Source organism: Hypanus sabinus, chromosome 7 (genome assembly GCF_030144855.1).
Source record: "Hypanus sabinus isolate sHypSab1 chromosome 7, sHypSab1.hap1, whole genome shotgun sequence".
In the NCBI taxonomy this organism is placed as follows: Eukaryota; Metazoa; Chordata; class Chondrichthyes; order Myliobatiformes; family Dasyatidae; genus Hypanus; species Hypanus sabinus.
In genome coordinates, this window is record NC_082712.1 from 38,550,267 (window position 1) to 38,577,141 (window position 26,875).

Here is a 26,875-nt window from a genome sequence, read left to right on the forward strand (position 1 = left end):
CCTCTCAGTGCATTTGGGCTTAACTTACATTTGCAAGATAAAGTTTGCGAAACCTTTATAGTTATCTGTGAGGAAAAAGCGAGCCTGCAGAGAGACCTAGATAGTTTAGGGGAATGGCCAAAGAAGTGGCAAATGAAATACAATGTTGGAAAGTGTATGGTGATGCACTTTGGTGGAAGAAATAAACAGAAAGACTATTACTTAAGTGGGGAGAGAATTCAAAATGCAGAGATGCAAAGGGACTTGGGAGTCCTTGTGCAGGATACTCTAAAGGTTAACCTCTAGGTTGAGTCAGTGGTGAAGAAGGCGAATGCATTATTGGCATTCATTTCTAGAGGCATAGAATATAAGAGCAGGGATGTGATGTTAAGGCACTATAGGGCACTCATGAGACCACACTTGGATTATTGTGTGCAGTTTTGGGCTCCTTATTTTAGAAAGGATAAACTGAAATGGGAGAGGCTTCAGAGAAGATTCACGAGAATGATTCCAGGAATGAAAGGGTTACTGTATGAGTAACGTCTGGCAGCACTTGGGCTGTATTCCCTGGAGTTCAGGAGAATGAGGGGGGGATCTCATAAAAACATTCCAAATGTTAAAAGGCCTGAACAGATTAGATATGGCAAAGGCAACACGAGTGAATCTGCAGATGCTGGAAATAAATAAAAAACACAAAATGCTGGCAGAACTCAGCAGGCCAGACAGCATCTATGGTAGGAGGTAATAACGACGTTTCGGGCCAAAACCCTTCATCCCGAGTTCTGCCAGCATTTTGTGTTTTTTATTAGATATGGCAAAGTTACTTCCCATGGTAGGGGAGTCTAGGACAAGAAGGCACAACTTCAGGATTGAAGGACATCCATTTAGAACAGAGATGCAGAAAAATTACTTTAGTCAGAGGATCGTAAATCTGCGGAATCTGTTGCCACGAGCAACTGTGGAAGCCAAGTCATTGGGTGCATTGAAGGCAGAGATAGACAGGTTCTTGATTAGCCAGGGCATCAAAGGGTATGGGGAGAAGGTAGGGGAGTGGGGATGACTAGAAAAACTGGATCAGCACATGATTGAATGGCAGAGCAGGACTCAATGGGCCGAATGGCCTATATCTTATGGTCTTTTCTGGTTTTCTACATTAATTACTCATAAAATGTGGTCTGATCTACACCTAAGTCACAAAAATAAGCAAACATAATCTGCCGAAACTAATAACACATAAACAATTGTGATTTTCATGTGCTTATGGAACACATTGTTTAATCATTCACAGTCCAGGCTGAAACAGGTGTGTGAACACCTGTATTTAATAACTGGTAGAGCCTCCTTTAGCAGCAATAACTTCCACCAAATATTTCTTGTAGCTGCTGATCAAATCTGTATAATGACAAGAAGGAATTTCAGCCCACTCTTCCATACAAAACTGTTTCAGTTCATCATTTTTCTGGGATACCTTGCATATACAGCCCCTTTCAGGTCACGTAACACCATTTCAATTGGGTTAAGTTCTGGACTCTGACTTGGCCTTCCAAAACACATATTTTCTTCTTTTTAAACTATTCTGTTGTTTACTTACCCTTGTGTTTCAGATCATTGTTGCACCATCCAACTTTTTTTTATCATTAGGTGACGGACTGTTACCCTGACATTCTCCTGTAAAATGTCTTGATACAATTCTGAATTCATTATCCCCTCAATGACTATAAGTTGTCCAGCTCCTGAGGCAGCAAAGCAGCCCCAAACAATGATGCTCCTTCCACCATGCTTCACAGATGGGATGAGGTTTTGGTGTTGGTGTTCAGTGTCCTTTTTCCTCCAAACATAGTGGTGTGCATTTTTGCCAGAAAGTTCAACTTTTGTTTAATCTGTCCACAGATAATTGTCCCTGAAGCATTGTGGAACATCAAAGTGGTCTTCTGCAAACTTGAGACATGAGCAATGTTTTTTTTTTGGAGAGCAATGGTTTGCTCCATTGTGTCCTTCCATGAATATCATTCTTGTTCAGTTTTTTTCTTATAGTGGACAAATGAACAGAGACTTTAGCAAGTTCTAGAGATTTCTGCTGTTACCCTTGGGTTCTTTTTCAACTCCTTCAGCGTTGTACACCCTGCTTTTAGTCTGATCTTTGCAGGATGCCCACTCCTAGGGAGTGTAGCAACAGTACTGAGTTTCCTCCATTTGTAGACAATTTCTTTTACTGTGGACTGATGAACACTCAGGTCTTTAGAAATGCTCTTGTAGCTTTTTCCAGCTTCATGCATCTCTATATTTCTTCACCAAAGGCCCACTGAAAGTTGTTTTGATCAAGGCATGATGTACATGAACAGATCTTTCTTGAGAAGAGCAGGCTCTGTCAGTAACCTGACTTTGGATTTTTTTTTAAAATCACGCAGAGCACCTCAATAACTCACACTTCCAGTCTCATCTCATTGATTAGAACACCTGACTCCAAATAGCTTTAGCAGACGGCATTACCCCATAGGTATACACATGTTTTTGAACCTAGACTGTGATTATTTAAGTGGTGTGTTCAGTATTGATGAGAAGTACAATTGTTTGTGCGTTCTTAGTTTAGGTAGATAGTGTTTGTCTATTAATGTGACTTAGATGAAGATCAGACCACATGAGTAATTAATGCAGAAAACCAGGTAACTGCAAAGGATTCACAAACTTTTGCAACTGTATTCCTACATTTATCATTCACAGTGTTTTACTATAATACAATAACATAAATTTTGTGTGCCTCCACGCATAACTAAATTACATATTAAAATGATATGAATCAAAAAAGGCCAGAAATACATACAGAATTGCCATCAGTTATAATGACCAGCTTCCTCATAAAAATATTATTATATAACACCAGAGAATGTCTAGGCCTGTGACTTAATAAATAAAAACCCCTTAAAATACAATTTATTTTCTTCCATAGATATAATGTATAATATAAAATATATTGTGCTGCTTCTGAATTCCATTGCGGTGAAGATTTATTTATTGTGGTTTAAAAACTGATAAATATGTTGATGGATTCCTATACATAAGTGACACTACTGATGATGACCTTGCACAGAAGCATTTCCTGCTTTCTGCCTCCGCCATTTTGAAGATCTTTGCAGGAATACTCACTAAACAGCTTTAAACTTATCTCTGTCACAAGACTGGTCAAATTATTCAATCAAAAGGCAAAGTCACTCTGAGCAAAAAAAAAAATCCAGTATTGTGACTGATTAACCTTGTGTCTCCTTTTCAACGTCACCTTAATATTTTACCGTTTTGCCGTCTTTCACATCTGTTCACCAGATTTCACTACTGTTGAGAGTCATCAAAAAAAATATAAAATTTCTTCCACTCAAGCACAAGTAAAACCTGAGAGTCCCTAAGACTAAAAGACCACAAGACACAGGAGCAGATTTATGCCATTCGGCCCATCGAATTTCCATTAGCCAACACCACAATCCCTTCTACCTTGCCAATCCAGCTGAAAATAATTGTCCCTGAGATCAGTTGTAAACTTCAAACTGTAACTAATGTCAGTGCTGCCCAATTTCACTGCTTCAGTACAGTCCATTTCACCTCTGCTAAAACTTGTGTATTTATCTCCAAAGTCAATTTCACTGAATGTTTTGCTGGTGTCTCAAGCATCAATCTATCAAGGTCCAAATTATTCAAAACCCTGTCAGTAACATTATGCACTGTCCCTATCTTTGCTCATCTCCTGTGGATCTTCATCTCCCAAAAATCTTTTTATTCATGAATTTCTGTTTACCTTATTTTACCCTAATCCACAATCTCTTCCAGCCCCATAATCCCAGATAGTTTTTTTATGATGATCCTGCATTTTCTGTTCTACCAGTAGTAATGAGGCCTTCAGCCACATTTGCCCTAAACTCTCTACATTTCTTTCTAATTTTCTGCTTTCTACTTCCCATTATATACTTAGAATGACTTTGATCATTTTTCTTTGTTTGTAGCACTGCTCTGTGAAGCATTTTGACCACTACATAAAGACAAGTGTTCATAATTCAGGTTTTCACATAGGCTTTAACAAAGAGCTAAGCAATAGGAATCAGTAAGAGCAAAGCATACAGCCAAATCTGATGTGAATACTGAAGAGGACTCACCTTTCTGTGCTCATACTCTTCCGATCACCATCTCTACAACAATAAAAGTTATTATTGTTACCAATACAATTTTCTTCCAAATATATAAAGCTCACATGTGGAGATATTTTAAGAATGAAGTTTAAATCTCTCTTCAAACTAGGATGATTTTGTATTAATATACATATGCTCTTTTAATTGCAGCAAACATCATTTATGTATTTACATTTGTATTAGTGTTGATACAATCAATGTATATAGATTATGTACTCTGACATAATTGGTGGCTATCTGCAATGGTATATCAGAATAAACTTACAAACAAATAGAATTAAGTTTAAAAGGCATTTGGATAAAATTGCTATATTTCTTCACTATTCTTGGTTGGTGCGGCTGTAATGAAACCCAATTTCCCTTGGGATCAGTAAAGTATGTCTGTCTGTCTGTCTGATAAGTACTTAGATACAAATGGCATAGAGGGATATTGGCCTAAAGCAGGCAAATAGGGTTAGTGTAGATAGACAACACATTTAGCATGGACATGGTGTCCAAAAGAGCCCAAGTCTGTGATGTACGATTCTATGATTAGTCCTTTAGTACTGCATATGATTAGGCAGTGTACAAGACATCCAGTGCCATATATTTGGGTCCTTAATACACTTTCATGTTATAGTTTTGTTATATATGTCATTCACAGGTTTCAGAACAATTAAAAAGATATTTTCTAACACTGCATAATGAACTAAATTACTTCTCTTTTTTTAAGAATGCACACTTTCCATTTAACAACTAAATAAAGAACTGACATTTTGCATTTTGCTAGCGATTTTGCATTGCTTTATGTTTCAAATTTCACAGTTTTCCTTTACAATTTTAGCTTCAGTGCTATATAAATTTTCCACATAATTCAATAACTGCAGAGCTAGATGTATGAAGAGCTTCAGTTAAAAAAAAGGCTCTGGGCAAGCTTCCTTTTTAAAATAAATTAACTCAAGACAGGAATGGAAAGGCAGGTGATGCATTCCAACTGCAGTATTTAGGACCTGATTTAAACCATTTATGACCCATACCCAAAGAAAGTGTATGCAGTTGTATCACCTTCTGCACAAGAATTGAATAGGTGGCTCTCAGCTGGAATACACCAGGAAGGGGAAAAGTTACTTGAATATTTTATTCCATGGAGCAATCACACCCCTTTGACGAAGTACCGCAAAACTCATCAGTCAAGATGGATGCATGTGTGGGAAAGGTAGCTTTTCAGGAGTCTCAGTCCTTTTACTTGTCCAATAGATAATGCAATTTTTGCAGACTATGTGGGTAAGTGCAAAGCCTACAGGAAGAATAAGCAAATTGAACACAGCATCATGGTTCCTAATACATAATATCATTTTCCCTTCTACAACTATTAAACTACTTGGTTGTTTGTTGAGAGATTTGAAGTGACATCAGCAATTCTTTCATTACAGTTAACAAGCCTTCAACCTACTGTGAGAGAAGCTTTAGCAAAAGTCTTCCAGAGAGCAAATGATCGCACCATGACAAAAGCCATCACTGATATCAGTAACACAATTTTTTTTGCCTTTCAGTTCTTTTCAATCACCACTAAACATATGACATAGAATGTAGGACTCTGCTTTAGAGATTTATTGGCGTATAAAATTATGATGTGACCCAGAGCCTAACATGATTCAGCTAGGACAATCCAAACTTAACTCTTGATAATTTTTTCCCATATCTAACCATCACCATAAGTATAACAAACAATATCAGATATGCTATTCATCTAGTTTGGGATGAAACAACTAACAATGATCAAGAACAGGAAGGAAATGGGGTAATTATAAACAAATCATCCCTACCTGGTAAAATATTAATTTATTTGTCCAACAAGTCTGAGAGACACAAGTGGGAACAGGCAGGGAATAGAGGAATACGGACCTTGTGCAGGTAGATGGGATTAGTTCAGATTGTCATTGTGGTCAGTGGAGACATGGGGGCCAAATAGCCTGTTCTTGCACTGTCTGTTGTTTGCTCTATCACATAGTTCACATGAGATATACACCTGACCTCATTATGATCTTGCTCCATATTAAGTCCTCTGAGAATATACCTGACCAATGAGACTGTTACTTCTTTGTATTATAGCTATTCCAAATTATTCCCAAGATAGCATACTACTGTTTATTTGATCCTAAAGCCTGAAAAGTTTCGATATGGCTTTTATTTTTTTTTAAAAATCTATAGCTGACCTGTAAACCATAATTAAAAATAGCTACCTTCCCAACGGAAGGCTCTGAAGTAGTCTTGCTAGATATAAACATCCGCAGATCAGCTCACAATACTGTATACTGACTCAAAAACCTAAGTCATGTCACACCCTAGTTTCAAGTGTACTCCACAATACATTTTAATTTACTTTCTAGGTGGTGTTTTCATTTATTTGAATCAGTCTCATTCTTTGTATTTGCATTTGAAGCAAACCCATGCTGTGTCTTGTTGGATAATTTCCAGATTCCAAGTTAAATTTCCCAATCCACTCCAATCATTTAGACTGAATGTACAAATTCACAGCTAATACAAAAAAAACCCAGCTCAAAAATATCTGCAACTATTTAACCTTTTCCTCTTACTAAATGGCCATAAATTTCATGGAATCCTTGGACAAGATTCAAGATAAAAAGTAAATCTGATCCCCATACTCTCTAGCAACATCCATTTATAATCTATTTTCTCTAAGAATCTGAAATGTTTCAAATAGTTCTTCTTTCATTACCTATTTAAATCATTTCAGGCAGTTTCCACCCACCTTTGTCACTAGTAACATTCTTTAGCAAGGTGGTCCACATATGTAATTCTCTTGATTAACAGTGTAAGATTTTGTCTTCCTCTAACATGTGTCCTCAGTAATCAACCACTTTCACGCGATTCTTATTAAGTCTTAATTCCTCCTGAAATGGCACTTCAGGCTTCACCCTACTGCAGATCGCTCCTTTGTCCTATCCATTGCCGCAACTTAAAACTAACCTATATTCTTACTTTTGCAGTTCTATTAAGGATCCTTAGTTTGAAACTTTCTCTTTTTACAGCTGATGCCTGATCAGAGAGGTTAAGAGAAAACTTAACAAAGGTATTCAAAATGATGAGTAGCTTTAACAGAGAAGTTGGTAGAAACTGATATGCATTTACTGAAAATATGATTGAATCACTGGAATTCTGTCCTTACAAACTGCTATGATTTCTTGCCAGTTTCAAAATCCTTCTTGAGCCTAACTTTTCAAAACACATGAACAAAAAAAAAAATTGCTGGAAGAACCTGATGAGTGAAACAGCAACTGTGAAGATGGTTGACATTTTCAGCCATGACCGTGCATCAGGACAGAAGTTAGCCTGTATAAAGTGGTGAAAGGGAGAGGTGAGACAGAGGTTAGTAAGTGATAACTGGAAGGCAGTTGATTGCAGATAGAGCCAGGTGGGACAAGGGAGGGGGAAGGTAGAGGCTGGAAAGTGATCAATGAAGCTAGATAGGGGAGGGGTGATGGGCAGATGGGACCAGATGGTGGAGGATATAGAGACAACAGGCAAGAGGAGAAGAAACACAGATAGATAGGTGTGTAGGTTACAGCCAACTGTAAATGAGAAAGGTGAACAAAAGGAGGGAGAACCCTGGTGCACCAAAAGAAGTGGGAAAGGAACATAGGGTGCCTGAAATTGGGCAATTCAATATTCATACTATTGAGTTATATACTACCAAAATGGAATATGAAGTTACAAGACAAGTCCTTCTAATTTGCATTTGACCTTGCCTTGACAGCAGACAAGGCAGAGAACAGACAGGGATTAGGACAGGGAACTGAAGTGACATGCAACCAGAAAATCAAGATGGGCATTGTGGATAGAGTGCAAGTGATCTGCAAAATGGTTGCCAAATCTATTCTTGGTCTCACAAATGTAGAGGAAGCCATATCAAGAGCACCAAGTGCAATAGATGAGATTGGAGGGGTTGCACATGAATCACTCCACATAGGCATCCCTTATTTTTAAACATGTAATGATTTATTTATCACATGTATATTGAAACATACAGTGAAATGTGTTATTTGCAACACAGTCCCAGGATCTGGTGAGGGAAGCCTGCAAGGATTAACGTGCTTTCAGTGTCAATGTAGCATGCCTACAACTTACTAACCCTAGGACTGAAGCACCTGGAGAAAACCCATGTGGTCACGGATAGACAGTAAAAATTTCTTCCAGTGATCTTTGAACCCCAATTTTTCAGATCACTGGTGCTGTATAGGATTACACTTACATCTACCATGCTGCCCTTCAAACCTTATCACCTGTCACAACTTCAAATCTTTTCTTGTAGTCACTTTGCAATTTTACTTAGGTGAGATACAATACATTCCAAATGTATCCAACTTGTTGTTCAGGGGAATGACTTGTTAAAGTTCAGTTTAGCTGACTAATTATATTTGTAACAACTCACTATACCACACTACACTAACTTACAGAAGCAACTTATTTACCTTTCAAGGTGTGTCTCACTCAGACCAAGCGAGATCTGTAAAAAATGGTGCCAGGTACTCTCATGGAACAACAAGGATAGCAGGGCCCTCTGCTGGTACAGTTCAGTGCATGTTGTAATTCCTAATGCATTCAGCATTTTTTCTGTTACCTTTCCTATACCAGGTACCTACAGATAAAAGTAGCAAGCAGAACAAATATTTTATCTAAAGGGTAACAATATTCTCCAATACAGTACCTTTAATATGGTAAATCATCTCATCACAAGAGCATCATCAAGCAATATCTGACACAAAGCCATAGGTCAGCAAAACTAAGTTATTACCTTGGTTAGAGAGAAGCATTCTCAGAAGTGTCATAATGGGGAGAGGAGCTGAGAGATGAGAGAAAGAGACAGAGAGGATGAAGGATGGGGGTGGGGGACAGGGACACTCCACTTTTCTCTGGAGAATCTGGACAGTTAAGACAGCTACATTAAACTATTGCTTATTAATTACACGTGGTTAGACCAAGATACAGTATTGGTGATTTCTCTCTGAGGAACTGATATTTGAAAGCTTCAATTCCTAGTAGTGAACATCACCAATATCCTGTCTTGGTCTAACCACATTGATACCACTATCAAGAAAACACGCTAGAATCTCTACTTCCTCAGGAGGATAAAGAAATTTAACACGTCTCCTCTGACCAAATTTGTATTGATGTACTATAGAAAGCATCCTGTCTGAGTGCATTGCAGTTTGGTATGTCAACTGCTCTGCCTGAGATCGCAAGAAACTGCACAGATACGTGGACATAGCTCAGCTCATCTGGGAAAGCAGTCTCCTCTTCACGGACTCTGCTCTTCTCACTACTTCCAAGTAAAGCCACCAGCAAAATTAAATACTTCACTCGGACATTCTCTCTTCTTCTCCTCGTATCAGACTGAAAGCACATATAACCAAGATCAAGGACAGCTTCTATTCAGCTGTTATTAGACTACTGAACGGTCCCCTAGTACAATAATATGGACCACTGACTTCAGAATCCAACTCATCATGGTCTTGCACTTTATGGTTTAGCTGCACCACACTTTTTCTATAACTGTAACACTTTATTCTGCAGCCATCCACTGTTGTAATGAACTGATCTCTATGGCTGATATGGAAAACAGCCTTTCGCTGTCCTTTGTACATGTGGCAATAATAAACCAATTTACCAATTTCTCACTCCACTATTTTTAGCCAGCTTTTCTAGTAGATTTGTCAGCTCAGGTCTTCTCTAACAAATCTTGCAAGCTCACTCCATTTGTTGAAACTTTTCAAGAGAAAAGGTCACGCTTAGCTTTGAGAGAAAAGTTGACATAACTGCAAATATTTAATTTAAATAAAAAATGAACTTAAGGATCAAATTTTAAACATGTGAGAGTAAGTGTTTGGCACGAACTAGAAGGGCTGAGATGACCTGTTTTTGTGCTGTAATTGTTATATGTAAAACCAGATACAAAATTCACAGAAAATGTATGGGGATTAGGAACTAAAAAAAATTTGATCAAAAGTCAACATAAATTCCAACAAGTGGGAGATTAACCTGATATAGACAACAAAGGATAAATATTTTAAGGAATTTTAAGTCATGTAACAAGGTCCCACATGGGAGGTTGGTGAGGAAGGTTCAGCTGTTTCAGTCAAGATGAAGTAGTAAATTGGGTAAATTGGATTAGCCATTGGCTTTGTGGAAAATGCCAGAGAGTGGTAGTAGATGGTTGCCTCTCTAACTGGAAGCTCATGACTAGTGGAGTGCCACAGGGATCGATGCTGGGTCCGTTGTTGTTTGTCATCTGTACCAATGATCTGGATGATAATGTGGTTAACTGGATCAGCAAACTTGCAGATGACACCAAGATTGGGGGTATAGTGGACAGTGATGAAGGCTATCATGGCCTGCAGCAGGACTTGGACCAGCTGGAAAAATGGCAGATAGAATTTAATGAAGTGCAAGGTGTTGCACTCTGGTAGGACTAACCAGGGTAGGTCTTACACAGTGAACAGTAGGGCACTGAGGAGTGTGGTACAGTAAAGGGATCTGGAAACACAGGTTCACAATTCAAAGTGGTGGCACAGATAGAAAAGGTCATAAAGAAAGCTTTGCCACATTGGCCTCCATAAATCAAAAGTACTGAATACAGGAGATGGGATGTTATGTTCAAGTTGCATAAGACCTAATTTAGAATATTGTGTGCATTTTTGATCATCTACCCACAGGAAAGATGTAACTAAGGTTGAAAGAGTGCAGAGAAGATTTACAAGGATGTTGCTAGGACTGGAGGATCAGAGTTATAAGAAAAGACTGAACAGGTTACAACTTTATTCCTTGGAACATAGAAGACTGAGGGAAACTTTGATCAAGGTATACACAATTATGAGAGGTATAGATAGGGTATATGCAAGCAGGTCTTTTTCTATTGAGGGAGGTGGGACTACAACTAGAATTCATGGGTTAAGGGTGAAAGTTTAAATGGTTTCGCACAGACTAGGTGTGCCAAAGAGACTGTTTCTGTGCTGTACTTTTCTATGGCTCAATTCTATTACATGGAATCATCAGTGTCAGAGTGATTTGGTCACCTTGATGGATAAAATAGGAATTCCCCCTAAATTGCCCTGGGTTTTTAACCTGACTTTGTTGCACTATAGTATTAGCGATGGTGTAAGGAGATTAACCACTTCTCAAGTTGATGACTTTGACTGTGTATATGCAGAAACGATAAAATCTCAGCAACAGGTTACCTTTCTAATAGGCAGATTCTTTACGAAGTTCAGCATAGCACCACTGTCTGGTGGAATTTGATACTGACCATTTGGCTTGTTTACTTCACTGCACACTTTGGACAACATCATGTTTGGTGCAATTCCTAGAAAAATCAAGTTAAGCAGTAATGATTTGTTCAGCATCATCTTTTGTCCTTGGCCACTGAGCCAAGTGTACATATAGCAGCACATGTGAGTTGAACTCACTTCCAATAAAATCTGACCAAAATACAGTATACAGGGTGTTCAATGAAATAGACTACACTCTAGTTGACAGCTTGCTCCAGATTAACAGAATTGGGAAATTATTGAACATGTGAGAGAGAATAGACCGATAAGAGCGCTCTGAGAGCTGACAAAGACTGGATCTATGATATTATGAAATCCAACATGTGGCTTTTTTCCCCACTGTTGAAATCCTTTGAAACAAGTTACTTTCTCATTTGTTGACTAACAGTTTGGTGAATTCCTACAGTTGGGAGATGAACCTGATGTTAACCGTGACAGCTTCTACAAAAGCGCTGTATGATCCCCTAGGTGGGTGAAATAGGAATTTCATTGTAACAGTTTTTAAATCTGCTCTTTGCTTCTTTCGGGAGTTATACAGTAAACAATGTTGTACCAAAGAAAGCTGATGAACAGAGGGATGTTTGGGATTCAAGTCCCTTGTTCATTGATGATGGCAACACAGGTATTTAGGGTATGGAGAAAACATTTGATATGCTTGTCTTCATAGGTTGAGGCACAGAACATTATATGGCAACTTTACTAAATCCTGGTTAGGCCAGACTCGAAGTATTGTGTGTAGTTCTGGTCTCCACACTATACAAAGTTGCACAGTAGACAGTGCAGAGGAGATTTACCAGAATCTTGCCGGGCTTGGAGGACTGTAATTATAGGGAAAAATTGAACAGGCTGGACATGTTCAAGAAGGCTGACAGGTGACCTGACAGAAGTACATAAAATTATGATGGCACAGATAGGGTAGATAGTCAGAACGTTTTTTTTCCCATGGTAGGGAAAGACAATTGGACACAGTTTTAAGTTGAAAGGAAGGAATTTTAATGAGAATCTGAAGGGAAAGATTTTTTTAATACAGAGAGTGGTTAACATTTGAATGTGCTGCCATTAAAGGTACTGAAATAAGATGTAATCAATACATAACAGAGGAATTTAGAAATGCACTTGAAAAGACAAGGCACAGAAGGATACAAATCTAATGCAGACAGATGAGATTAATGTAGGTGAGCAAACAGGTTGGCATGAACATAATAGACCAAAAAGGCATATTTCTGTGCTGCATTAGACCATGAAAGATGAATCATATTTGGTATTTTACAGTTTTTACTTGCCTTATTAAATTAAAATCTTGTTTTAGTTTTAAGATGTGGAAAACCTTTAGCCCAAAAGCTTAATTCACAAAATGCCAAAGATTTTGAGAAGAATTAGAATGTAAATTAGCTGTAACTGATCTTCCAGAGACCAGCATGAGTTTTTACAGACCCAGTGGTGATCATGTTCATGAGACATTATCAGGTTATTAATCTTACCGTCAGCAGTGTTTCAGAGGGTACAGTTTGGCTTCTGAGAGCAAGCTTGGGTTCACATCCCACTCCAGGGTCTTGGGTACAAAGCTGCAGCTGACGCTGCCAGTACAGCCCTGTGTAAATGATATTCTATCAGAAGTCAAGGGTAGTACAGTGACACTGTTAGAGGTGCTGCTGTCTTACAGCTCCAGCAACCAGAGTTTAGAGTTTTTCCCTGTAACTGGAGCCCCACATCCCAAAGATATGCAGGCTCATAGATCAGTTGTCCATTATAATTTCCTCCAAGTTTATAGGTGAGCAGTAGAATCTGGGGGGGAGTTGATGATAATGTGGGGAAGGTACAAATAATAGGAGTAGTGTAGTAGGATTTCTGTCAATGTTTGGCATGGATACAATGCCCTAAAGGGCCTGTTACTGCTGTATTTTATTTTATAATCCTACAACGTTATTCTTTGGCTATTATTTCAATGTTAAGTTACTAAATGTTGTGCACTGGCATAATGCTTTATTGTTCACAGCTGTTTTATAAAACTACGCCCATGCCCAATGCTGAAACAGAAAAAAAATAAAGTTAAAGAAATTATAAAGGCACCATTACCGGCACTTGCTGTTAATTTTGTCTTCTGTTCAATTCTGAAGCGCAGTTCTTTAACAGCCTCCTCTGCTGTAATACCAAACACAATCGGCTCTTTCTCCTGCTGGTATGATTCTTTTTCATTGCTTTGCAAACTAGCATCTGTCTGTTGCACTGCACTGTGAACTGGTTCCTGCTGTGACAACATGGGAGGGCTATCCTTGAAAAGTATAGGTGAAATATCTCCCATATCTCCCACATCTTCATTGCATAGCTGTAAACTATCCATGTTTTCTTTTGCTGTATAAATAATTCAATTAAATTGTTAGTGTCAAAACATACAGAAATTGGATTATTTATTAAAATTGCACAGTTCCACTTCTATTAGAAATCTGCTTAGCAAAAATATTTCTTAGAATTTCTATAATTATTTGGTCTGATCTTTTTCTTTCATTCTATATTAAAACACTAGCATTGTTTTTAACATACAATGCAGTATAGACTCTAAATTGATTCCTGGAAGTTGGGGTGCTCCTTTGAGTAGACATTAAATACTGGCTACAAATTGCTGGAGTTTAAAAGAATGAGCAATGATGTTATTGAGAAATACCATATTTTGACTGACTGACAACATGATAAACTATTTCCTCAGACAAGAAAGTCTAGGAAAGGGCGGGGGAGTTGCATAATCTCAGAATAAGGGTTCCGATCTTCAGGACCTCAGGTGAGGAGAAAATTATTTATAAATATTCGATTGTACATATTTGGAATTCACTGCCCTGAGTGAGCTGTGAATGCCATCCTTATATGTATCTGCAGATGTAAATCAACCAATTTTTGGTTCTGAGGATTCTGAGGATAAGAGGTGAAACAAGAGACTGTAGATGCATGAATCTCGGTCAAATCTCAAACTGTTAGAGGAATACATTGTAAGTAAGGCAGTGTCTGTGGAGGGAAACAGATGTTTCATGTCCAGATAAAACAGTTCCAACCCAAAACATCCAGTGTCTATTTCCTTCTAAAGATACTGCCTGACCCACTGATTTCCTCCAGCAGTGAGCTCTTTTTATGCAGTGAAATGTGGAAAGCTGATCAGCCATCATAAAAAGCAGAAAGGGTATATGGGGTGTAATATTTTATGAAATAAAGAAGATTGAGGAAATGGAAATAATGCAATAATTCATTTTTTTAAAATACAAGATAGCTTCTAAATGACACCAAAAGAATGAACTCCAAAATATATGAATAATTTTAGTGACATTACTATTTTTCTTTAAACAATACTCATTATTGAACTTCAGTTAAGAAACTGCATTTTCAAGAGAAAAATGGGAAATAGTCATTTTCTTTCAGTTATTAGACATTACAATGCTAAAATTAAATGCTTCTAATGGCACCTGGATGGAAAAATACAAATTAATATTTCTGTTGTATAACCTTGATCAGTATTTGAGTATTTTGCCTCTGTGGAACTACTGTGTATTTCAAACATTTTCTCATTTTTACATAACCATAGTTTGGTTAGGATTGTATAGGATTTATTGTAGTTATATAACAATGTTTTACATGTATTTGGACATCCAACACAATTAATTAGTTAGCATAAATATCATAACAACATCCTGTTTTGTCAGTAAGTACAAGGGGCTCACAGTGGCATCCCTCAGTGAAGGCACTGGGCACTTGACAGTTCCATAATCTGAGAAAGCTACAATAAAGTTGCCCGCATTACCTAAGCCATAACAACGATGGCCAATACTAGATCGAAAGGTGCCTAATGTTTTCTGTTATGTCCACCAACTGAGTCCTGAGTTGGCAATGGCAGCTGAAATAATGCTGGAGGTAAATCAAAACCATATAGACTTCAAAGATCCCCAAATAAATCTCTTTTCATGTCAATTTCTCAAGGCCAACCAGGTCCAATGTAAGTAAAAAGGAATCATGCCTCATCTCACATCTAGACACACTGCAATCTGCAAGTCTCTATTAAATCTCAAGTAACTTATTCTGTTACTATCAGAATTGGCTGATTCTACAGTAAGAATATCTTTTTATAAAATGAACTCAGTATTTCTCTCTCCATAGACAGTCTAATCTGATGCCTATTTCCAATAGACTTCATTTGGTATCTGTACCCTGCAACAGCTCCAATCTACATTTACAAATTGTTAAATGTCTCTATTTGTTTTCTCTCTTTCTAAATGTCTCGCTTAATTTATTAAGCAAAGAGCCAAATAAAGAGCATATCAAAATATCAATCTAGCCTCACCCTATTGGAGATGTCCCCTCATTCTATCCACCTTTCCCTTCCCCTCTCTGCAACTTGAAACTAACACTTTTTCTCACCTTCCTCTTTTGAAGTTTTAACATAGGAACATAAGAACATAAGAAATAGGAGCAGGGGAATGCCATCTGTCCTTTTGAGCCTGCTCAGCAATTCAGTAAGATCGTGGCTGGCCTGACCATGGTCTCATCTCCACCTACCTGTCTTTTCCCCATAACCCTTAATTCCCCAACTATACAAAAATCTATCCAGCCTTGTCTTAAAAATATTTACTGAGGTAGCCTTCACTGCTTCATTGGGCAGAGAATTTCACATATTCACCACTCTCTGGAAAAAGCAGCTCCTCCTCATCTCCATCCTAAATCTATTCCCCTAAATCTTGAGGCCATGTCTCCTAGTTCTAGACTCACCTACCAGTGGAAACAACTTTCCTGTTCCTATCTTGTCAATCCCTTTCATAATTTTATGTCTCTATAGATCTCCTCTCATTCTTCTGAATTCCAGCGAGAACAGTCCCAGATGACTCAATCTCTCCTCATGGTCTAACCCCGTCATCTCTGCAATCAACCTGGTGAATCTCCTCTGCACTGCCTCCAAAGCCAAAATATCCTTCCTCAAGTAAGGAGACCAGAACTGCACATGGTACTCCAGGTGCAGCCTCACAAGTACCCTGTACAGTTGCATCATAACCTCCCTGTTCTTAAACTCAATCTCTCTAGCAATGAAGGCCAACATTCCATTTGCCTTCTTCATAGCCTGCTGTACCTGGAAACCAACATTTTGTGATTCATGCATAAGCACTCCCAAGGTACTCTGCACAGTAGCATACTGCAATTTTTTACTATTTAAATAATAATCTTCTCTTTCATTTTTCCTTCCAAAGTGGATGACCTTGCATTTACCAACATTGTACTCCATCTGTCAGATTCCTACCCACTCACTTAACCTATCTATATTTCTCTGCAGACTCTCCATATCCTCTGCACAACTCTGTTTCCACAGTTGCTGACTAATCTGTTAAATGTTTCCAGCATTTTCTGTTTTATTTTGGATTTCATGCATCTGCTGTGGTTGTTTTTATTTCCAACCCAGAAGACAAACCAGGTGAAAAGAGACATTAAATTTGGATTCCAATTGAGCACAGCAAGAATAAATAAATTTTGGAATTAAAGTGCATCAGTAATGTATACAACAAAACTATTGGATCTGCATTTAAAACCTGGTGTCCTACACAGCCTAGATGGGTCCACAACAATGTGGTTGACTCATTGGTGACCCAAGAAGTCACTCAATTCAAGGGCAATTATGGATGGGCAATAAATTCTGAATTTGTCAGTAATCCACATATCTATGACTTAAAATATTAGGATTAAAATGAGATAAATCTATTTTATAAAAGGATGCAATTATATTTCAAAGAAAATCCTGATTCTTTTTCATGAGGCTCACCTATGTCAAATGTCTGTTTCCTTCCAGCTCTGGTAAACACAATGTACAAACTGGGCAGAGGTACATCACCCTGATCATTTGCTTGATGAAATTTATCCATATCAAATGTTGTACTGCGTGAGATCTGAATGACTTTTATATGAGGAAGCAAAATTATTAATTTTTGAATTACCTTCTCCATGGCAGTAATATGTCCTTTTGTGTTCTGGCCAATTCTGTCTTTGTTCTAAATGCTCTGTTATATCCAGGTAGGCTTCATCAAGACTTACTGGTAGGAAATTGGGGTCATAGTCTACAATTATCTCTCGTACCTTTGCCAGAGAAGATATAAAAATATTACAAATTTTATAAAGGCACTGATGATCACATAACAATACATCACATTCTTCCATCAAAAAAGGAACAGAGGGTTTGTACTCTGCAATCTATCTGGCCATCAACCATCAGGTAATAACTAAAGAGAAGAAAAGAAATATTTTCACTACAAAAGACTTTCTGTGGCACACATAACCTTCTAAAGAATGCTATGACCTACTTGAGAGGATAGTATCAATTTAAAAACTATAGTTTACCATAAAATCTCCTGTTACTTCAGGGAAAAAAGGGTTTCACAAAACAGGCAGGTAAATACAGAAGTGAGGAACCACGCTGCAATATATAGTGGAAGTCATATTACATAACAATGTAAGATATTACGACTGAAGCCCATAACAAACAGATTATTACAATATATTGTATGTAGCACAGAGAGATCTTACCAGCAGTACAAGATCTGATACCTAGTCCAGAAAAAAATCTACATCATTTCTATTACATATTGTGCTGTTGTCTTTTCTGTTGTGTATTAAAACACTCTTTAATATGTGCTTTTAGTATTAAACATGCTTAGTCTTAACAAAAATGCCTGCTCATTGTCACTATTACATTGTAGTTGATAGAAATGTTCCCTACACTAGACAAATTTATAATGTACATGAATGTAGAGAAAATAATTTCAAGTCCATTTCACATTATAGTAAAATCTGTTGATAAATGCTTTAAATAAAGGAAGATGCTTTAAATAACTTCATTGTAATCGGTGTTATGCAAAGTCTGAAAGCTTTGACTTTTGGATAAGATTATATGGGAAACTAAATTTTGAATAGTTGGCAATTTGCCATTCAAATGTTTCAGCAAGTTTGGGTGAATTACTTATCTGAAAATATTTCAAATGAAAACCTTCCTATGAAAAATTAAGAATACTAATTACAATAGGTTTAAATAACTAAAGTAAACATGATATTAAGTATACCCTAAAAATCCCAAAATTTTGAACAAATAATTTCTGATGAAACAATTTATATTTCTAAAAGCAAATAGTATTTCATAATTTCTCTAATTTTAACTTTTTGACTACTTCATAAGAATGAAATAAAAAGTGATGCAGTAGTGAAAATGGATGCAGCGAGAGGTGCTCACATTTAAGGAAATACTAAAGGAGAGAAGTAGAAAGCCTACGAGAACTCTAGACCAGAGGAGTGAGGAATCTGTAGGTACAAGGCTTAGGGAGACACAAAATTAACTGGACTCAGTAAGGATATTCCAGGAGAAAAATTTTTGAATCTGGTACTGAAGCCCTGAAATATGTATTTATCTTCTTATCTTAAAAAGTTAATTTCTTCCTCATCTATTTCTCCCTTTTTACCATCCATAAGTTTGAAGTAATCAAAAACTCCTGTTTTAACTCACACCAGTTTACATTTAGCGAGTGACACTTGCTGAATTGCTGACTTTATCACAAATCCATATAAATTTTCCAGTATTCATCCCTGCCTATCCCTACAATATCTTCAGGCTTTACAACCTCAGAAGTATCAGCACTTCTTCCATCGAAGAAGATTTCTGATTTTACCTAGAAAATAGGAACTTAAAACAGTACAGCACAGGAACAGGTCCTTCTGTCTATGAAGTCAGTGCCAAGTGTGATACTAAATTAAACTAACCCCTTCTGCCTACACAGATCAATATCCCTCCATTCCCTTCAATAATGCTTCTGGAACACAACTACTTTATTTTAATCAATCTACTATTGACAGTCATTGTCTTTGAGAGTTCAAGGGTGGCACTACGGTGTAACTAGTGGGCCTGCTGCATCAAAGCTCCAGCTACTTGGGTTCAATCATGTTCTCTGGTATAGTGTCTGTGGAATTTGTACTTTCTAATAACCACACATTTTTCACTCACATCCCAAATACGTGTAAGCAGATATGTTAATTGATTGCTACCAATCGCTCCTAGTTTGTAGGTGACTAATAGAAACATGGGAGAAATTAGGTTAGTAATAGCTTAGTTGAATAATTGATAGTTGGTATGGACTCTGTGGGCTGAAAGGCTTTTGTCCTGCTTCATGACTGTAACATTATTGTGAGATTATTGTCCCTTATAGCAGGGGTCACCAACCTTTTTTGCACCGCAGACCGGTTTAATATTGACAATATTCTTGCAGACCGGCTGACTGGGGGGGGGAGGGGGCTAATCATGGTTGGAATATAGGTGATAAGTCAACTATAATTCACTTATAAGTGGCTAATACACTCAATTTTGTTTCTAAAAAGGTTTATCTAACAAATTTAATATTAAACACACAGCGCATATTTTCCTCGCATGAATATAGTGATAAGTCTATTATAAGTCAATAGCATCATAACATTTTAAGTAACGTTTGGATATTAAACACACAGCGTATATATTCCTCATATGAACATGTAAAATTATTGCAACACACCAATATCACTAAATCAGTAGGAGCCCTGGACTTGTTTCCCTGCAACAATATGGTCCCATCGAAGGCTGATGGGAGACAGCGATACTCAAAGGGAGTCCCTTATCCAGTCTATTCCACAATTTAGTCTTTGTTGCATTCATTGCAAAAAAACCCCGCTTTGCAGAAGTATGATGTTGAAAATAGAATCGACATTTTCAGTGCTTTCACGGCTATCTCAGGATATTCAGCCTTGACTTTCATCCAGAATGCCAGCAGAAATGTTAATGTCAAACATACTTTTCAGCTCACCGTCATCTGTAAGCTCGAGGAGTTGATCTTCTTCCCGCGCTGACATGGATGATTCACCAGGAACATTCACAAATGGGTCACGGATCCATTACTTTGCACGTCTTGGGTTATTTGTGGTTGGGAAGTAAATCTCAAATTCTGTCGACAGCGAAGATAGGTGATCGCGCACCAGGATGGTGCAGCCTCAGTCTCTCCCAAAATCCCAGCTAATGTTGGGAACATGTCAAATATGTCCCGGCCAACTCGCCGTCCCCACAGATGCAGTTTGGCTTTGAAAGCAGACACCTTATCTGCAACTTGAAGACAGTTGTCATTCTCCCCTGAAGTGACAAATTGAATTCATTGAGCAGGTAGAAGATGTGACACAGATAAGCAAGTTTTGTTATCCACTCCTTGTCACTGAAATGTGCTGCCAGTGGTGACTTTTTTCCTGAAAGAAATCTCTGTAGCGGCTCTCTTAACTCAAAAACCCTGGCCAGGGCTCTCCCCCTTAATAGCCAGACTTCAGTGTGTAAGAGAAGGCATTTGTGCTCTGCATCCATTTCCTCGTAAAGCTGCTCAAACAGACGTGAGTTAAGGGCTTTTGCTTTGAGGTGATTGATAACTTCAACAACGTCATTCAATACGCTGTTAAGATCAGGTAACATTTTTCGGCTAGCCAGCGTTTCCCTGTGTATGACACAGCGTGTAGACTGGCATTCAGGAGCAACCTCTTTGACTCGGGTAGTGAAACCAGAACAGCCTTCCAGTCATAGCTGCAGCCCTGTCTGTCCATATTCCAACACAGAATGATATGTCAGTTTGCCTGACATGTAGTCATTCAAAGACTTGAATTGTTCTGCCCCAGTTGTGTTGGTTGGCAGCGGCTTTGCACACAACATATCCTCGTGCACATCGTCTTGAAATATATATGTACAATGTCCTGTGTATGTTACTCAAAATTGGTTTTTTTGGTTTGTTAAGAGTAGGAGTGCTTCTTTGTCTGATAAGTGTTTCTCTCGCAGTTGTTTTGCGTTATACTTGTTGATTATGGTAATTGTATTCATTCGTTAACCAATGGGGAATGTTATTTTGTCTTGTGAGGCCGGGAACTTGGGGGAGAGTTTGCGGGCTTTTGGTAGAGAGCCGGGAGGAAGACGCCGAGGAAGGTGGACGTGCGCTGCACTGCTCAGAAGGCCACCGGGCGTGGTCCTAGGTGCGAAGACGTGGAGGTCGGAGGCAAGCGACGAGGGGTCGGATGGTTGATGGTTGAGCTCCAACGATGTGCACTAAACTGACTGAACTTTGATAAGTTGACGCCTTTTTGTTTTTTTTCCCTTGCATATATATTGTATTGCCTAATACTCTGTTAATTTTAGTAAACTCTTTAAAGTGTATTTCATAACGGTATTTGTTGTGGGTTTGATACTGTGGGCGGGCGTGAGGCATAAACTCGATTCTCACAGCACCTGCGTGTACGGGAGGTGGGGTTAGTGTGTGGCTGGATCTCCTTTTCCCCTAGACATATACCAGCCTGTTGGGCAAGTGTTACATATATCGCACATAAACCCGCAATATTGCCTTGTTGTCGACATTGGTAGACTCGTCCACCTGGATGGCCTACCATGGTGACTTGTTAAGCCGTTCCAACAGCTGTGCTTCGATGTCCTCTGCTACGTCATCGATTCTCCTTGAAACTGTGGTAGCTGAAAGAGAAACCTGTTCCATCTTGTTAGCTGCAGCTTCTCCCAACAGGTCACAGCACATGTCCTTGGCAGCAGGCAGAATCAATTCTTCACCAACAGTGAAAGGCTTCTTAGCCTTAGCAATACGGCTAGCCACTAAGTACGATGCTCTCAGAGCAGCAGCATTTGTGGAGATGGTGGCTCTCAGCACTTGCTTCTGTCCCGCTTGCTCACGTTTTTTCCGCTCAAAAATCTCAATGGGTGCTTGGACTCAAGGTGCCGAAGCAGTTTCGAGGGCTTCATTGCCTCATTAGACAGGTTGTCTCCACATATCACATTAAGAGGGCTTGGAGCGTGCGAGTCACTGATCGCATTAAAGCCATATTTTATGTACAACTGGTCGTATTTTCTGTTAAAGGAAAGTTTTCCTTTTTTTTGCAGTCTTGGCCTCAGCTGTCTCTGCATAATCGTCATCGTTCTGCCTTTTATGTCCCCCTACCATCTCTTACAAAGAAACTCTCAAGCAACATTTGTTTTTTACTCATCAAGTAGTTGTAGATAATTGACCGACTGATGACCTCGCATGGGTAATGACCTCGCGTGCGTTCAAGTTCAACAATGGCGTGATAGGGAACGAGGAAAGGTGCAGCTGACTCATATCATTTCATATCGCCAAATCATATCGTTTCCTTGCAGCCCGGTGGTTGGGGACCACCGCATAGAAATGAAAAAAACAAGGCTATGGAAAAATGTAGCGGAAGGGAGCTGGATGGAATACAGGCAGTCCCTGTTTTTTGAACGTTCGCTTTACAACAGCTCGCTGTTACGAAAGACCTACATTAGTCCAAATAACATATAACAATAACCTGTTTTCGCTAACCAGAGGAGTTTCGCTTTTACGAAAAAAAGACACCCGCTTTTTATGTGTGTTTACCCCGAGAAACACTACCATGACCGTGAAGCCTTGTACGGGCAGTTGTGTACGCATGCGTGTACGTGTACTTGCATGTACGTGCCAATTTTTTTTCTCCAAATCGATTTTGGCTTGCTGTTTTCCTGATTTTGATAAGTGAAACTACACTGTACCTACAATATTTCTACTTTATACAGGCTGTGTATTTATCAGATCATTTCTGTTTTTACTAGATGTTAGTGTTATTTTAGGTTTTATGTGTTATTTGGTAGGTTATTCTTTGCGTCTGGGAATGCTCAAAAATTTTTCCCATATAAATTAATGGTAATTGCTTCTTTGCTTTATGACATTTCGGCTTACAAACAGTTTCATAGGAACGCTCTACCTTCGGATAGTGGGGAAAACCTGTATTCTTAAATAGATCTGGTTTGGAATCAATGGAAATTTGATGGGAAACCTTGCTAAAACCCATGTAGACGATATCAAATATCCTACCTTCATTAGTCTTCCTCTAAGGAAATAGACAAACTTATTTTTTCTTCTTGCTCTACAGGACTAAATCCTTCTTCTTCTTCTTAAGCAGTCCTGTAGGGGTTGACAATAATTTTTCTGTGGAATTGGCTGATGAGGCTTATATCTCTGAATATACTCTACTGCCTTTGATACACATGATTTTTTAAAAATGAGCTTGATTACTTGAGTTTTGAATATTTTACCTCGATAGGTGATAGCCTATACTGGTGCACTTAGGTGATGTTGAATTTCATCATACATATCAGTGTTTTATTTTAATATTTGAAAAGTGGTCTGGGTATTCCAGGGTTTCTTTGTGAACCTTTATTGCTGGGGGAGCAGTATTGTGCAGGCAGATCGATGACCTTTGTTTGCAAATATTTAGTCCAAGGACCTGACATATGCTTCAGTAAACAAATCAGTGATACCTTCGAGCTCAGCTTCTAAATGTGCACCACTCAAGTGTCCTGTACTTTCTGCAGATTGATGACCAAAGTGGGAGGTTCTATAGTAGAAGTGGTGAGATTAAACAGTTCCCTATTTACTCCTAATAAATGGTTGAAAATGTGCCTAGAGCTTTGCAACAATTATTTGGATTTAGTACACAAAAAATAAAGCAAGATAGAAAAATATTACAAAGATACTTTACTGGGAATTTTTCATATTTTAGAACTACAATGAAAATATAAGTAAAATATCTTAAATTATGGGAAAATAATACAAGGAAAGCAATGGTAAATTTATAGTAAAGATATAGCAGGCAAATCTAGCAGAAACAGCAATAAACAAAACCATAGAATATTACCAGAAAATTAGACACACCTCTTTGCTTACTGCTCGATACTTATCAAAGTGTGCTGGAACAATAATTAAATTTGGACACAACTTCTTAGCAATAAACCCAGGCATAGCTGCACGTACTCCATATTTCCGAGCATGATAATTTGATGTTGACTAAAAGAATAAAAATTACTGGATTAGATAAACAACTCTCATAACTACAACAGCTATCTACCAAAATTAATAACTATCATAAAACTCTATAAAGCTAAAAGTGTATAGATTTTTAAAATAAACATTATCATTAAATTATTAAACACTTAGAATAGTTGGATACAACACTTTAAAGCATATTTAGAAAGCAATTGAACAGTGTGATGAATAATCATATCCAAATGACTAGAAATATATCTTTGGGTAAATTTAAAATGCAAATCTGCTGTGATACTGCTATTTAAGTAGAATAAGTGTGCAGTGTGCAAAGGCCTACAAACTGGAACAACTCCATAACTACAAGTCTATGGAGGTCTGCATTCTCACATATGCTTCTTGTGAGCAGTACCACTGTCAGGCATAGGAGTTCACAGTAAATTCACAGGTTCAATTCTCTGCTGTTGTCTGTATGAGTTTCTTCTGTGAAAATAGGGAAGCTGTCCGCATAGGCGCTATGGTAGCAAGTGGTTAGTGCAACACTATTACAGCTTGGAGGGTTGGAGTTTGGAGTTCAGTTCCAGTTACACTTGCAAGGAACTTATACGTTCTCCCCGTGACTGCATAGGTTTCTTCCAGATGTTCTGATTTCCTACTAGAGTCCAAAGATGCCATTGGTACGTTAAATGGTCATTATAAATTGTCCTGTGATTAGTGTAGGATTAAATAGGTGGGCTGCTGGGTGGTGTGGCATGTTGGGTCTGAAGGACCTGTTCCATGATTTATCTCTAAATAAATAAGTAAATAAATCTCAGTATTATAACCATGATTATGTTCTACAAAGTTGTGAAGTGAGAGACTGGGGAGGATATTATACTAATACAAGTCTGTTCCCTCTCGCTCAGTCCCGTGTTATAGTTGTCAGCACATGGTAATTTCAAATGCCTCCTTGCCACCTGCATGACCACAGGCACTCTGTACTGCCAAGTATATAGAGCCTCCAGTTTTCCAGCTTAAATATTGTACCTTGGAGTTTTGGCGCCTGCTGAATGCACTACAATGCATCTACAAAGCTACTCGGTTAGCACATTTTTTTCAGAAAATGAATATATGACACAGAGGAAAAGAAGCAGACAGGTCATCAGAGAAATGTCAAACAAATACAGTGGGAGTGAATGCATCTCTGTGGAATGCAACCAGAACCGAGGAAACAATACGTCAGTGCCTCAGCTACACAAGAGGGAGGAGCAAGAATCCAAGTGCAAAAGTATTGAATTTGATAGGGAGGGGAATAGGTGGGGACTGGTGTTTCTGCTAATGTAAATACAAGACCAGGATGGTATGTTGCCTCCTGGGAAATTGGGTTAAAATGTCACAGAATGACTTGAAGACATTCTCAAGGGGAAGTGTAAACAACAGAAGATTGTTATTCACATTGACACTAACAACATAGCTTGAAAACAAAAGGGGATGAGATGCTTTAACATGAATTTAGAGAGCAGACTAAAATGCCATACCTCTCAAGTTACTTCCAGTCCCATGTGCTATCAAATACAGTACTGTATAGGAACTGGTATTTGGATAACAAGGTACGAGTTTGCATAAGGGGATGTACCAAAGGAGGGTTTTAGATTTCTGGATCACCAGTACTGCTTCGGGGGAAGACAGTATGTGTACACACTGTAATCCTGTATATACAGGATGGTGTGCTAGTACTTTTGTGGAAAGTTTAAACTAATTAGATAGAGCATATGTACAGTTGAGGAGAGATCCAAATATAGAAGGAAAATTAATCCACTCTAGTTGACTGAGCATACAGTAACATTGGAGTAACAATGCATATGGGAGTTGTACTAGATTAAATTCATCTACCTTGATGCAAGAAGTCTGACTATTAAGGAAAATTAACCAAGAGCATTGATTAGCACATGAGAATACAAGAAAACTCCAGATGCTGGAATGGGAGCAACACATAAAAATGCTGGAGGAAATCAGTAGATCAGATAGCATAAATGGAAAGAAATAAACAGTTGACATTTTGGGCTGAAACCCTTCATAAGAATGAAAGAGAGGGCAAAACTCAAAATAAAGGGGGTGGGGAAGGGGAAGAGCACAATCTGGAATGTTACAGGTGAGTCCAAGTGAGAGGGGAACGTAGGTAAGTGTGGAAGGCAGTTGAAAGGGATTGATGTGAAAAGCTGAGAGGGGATAGATGGAAGAGGCAAAGGGTTGAAAAGAATGCAATCTGATACAAGAGGGCAGTAGACCATGGAATGAAAAGGAGGAGGTGGAGAAACAGAAGAGGGAAAGTGTAGTGATAGCAGGTTGTGCAGATGGGAGGGAAAGGAGAAGGGGTAATGGGTTAGAAGATTAAGGGAAAAGAAAGTTGGGCAGGGGCAGGTAGGAAAGCAGAGGGGAGTGGTTACTGGAATCCAAGAAATTAATACTGGTGCTGTCAAGTTGAAGGCTACCAAGATGGAATAAGGGGCGCTTCTAGCCTCAATTTGGCAGTAGAGGAAGCCCGAAGCAGACACACCAGTGT

General features: G+C 38.4%; 1 protein-coding gene across 5 annotated transcripts in view; it reads right to left on the reverse strand.

Annotated features, from left to right (window-relative positions):
- polk (polymerase (DNA directed) kappa) overlaps positions 1-26,875 on the reverse strand; it is a 77,089-nt gene that overhangs the window by 19,685 nt on the left and 30,529 nt on the right. For 4 of the 5 annotated variants that reach the window (XM_059974528.1, XM_059974527.1, XM_059974529.1 and 1 more), the window contains 6 exons: positions 24,226-24,357; positions 17,434-17,572; positions 13,553-13,828; positions 11,387-11,511; positions 8,624-8,790; positions 4,119-4,151 (listed from right to left, as the gene is read on the reverse strand). In XM_059974528.1, coding sequence (XP_059830511.1) covers positions 4,119-4,151; positions 8,624-8,790; positions 11,387-11,511; positions 13,553-13,828; positions 17,434-17,572; positions 24,226-24,357 — 872 coding nt within the window. Of the gene's footprint in view, positions 1-4,118; positions 4,152-8,623; positions 8,791-11,386; positions 11,512-13,552; positions 13,829-17,433; positions 17,573-23,385; positions 23,476-24,225; positions 24,358-26,875 lie in introns of those variants that run through there. The other variant, XM_059974531.1, reaches the window with a different exon arrangement.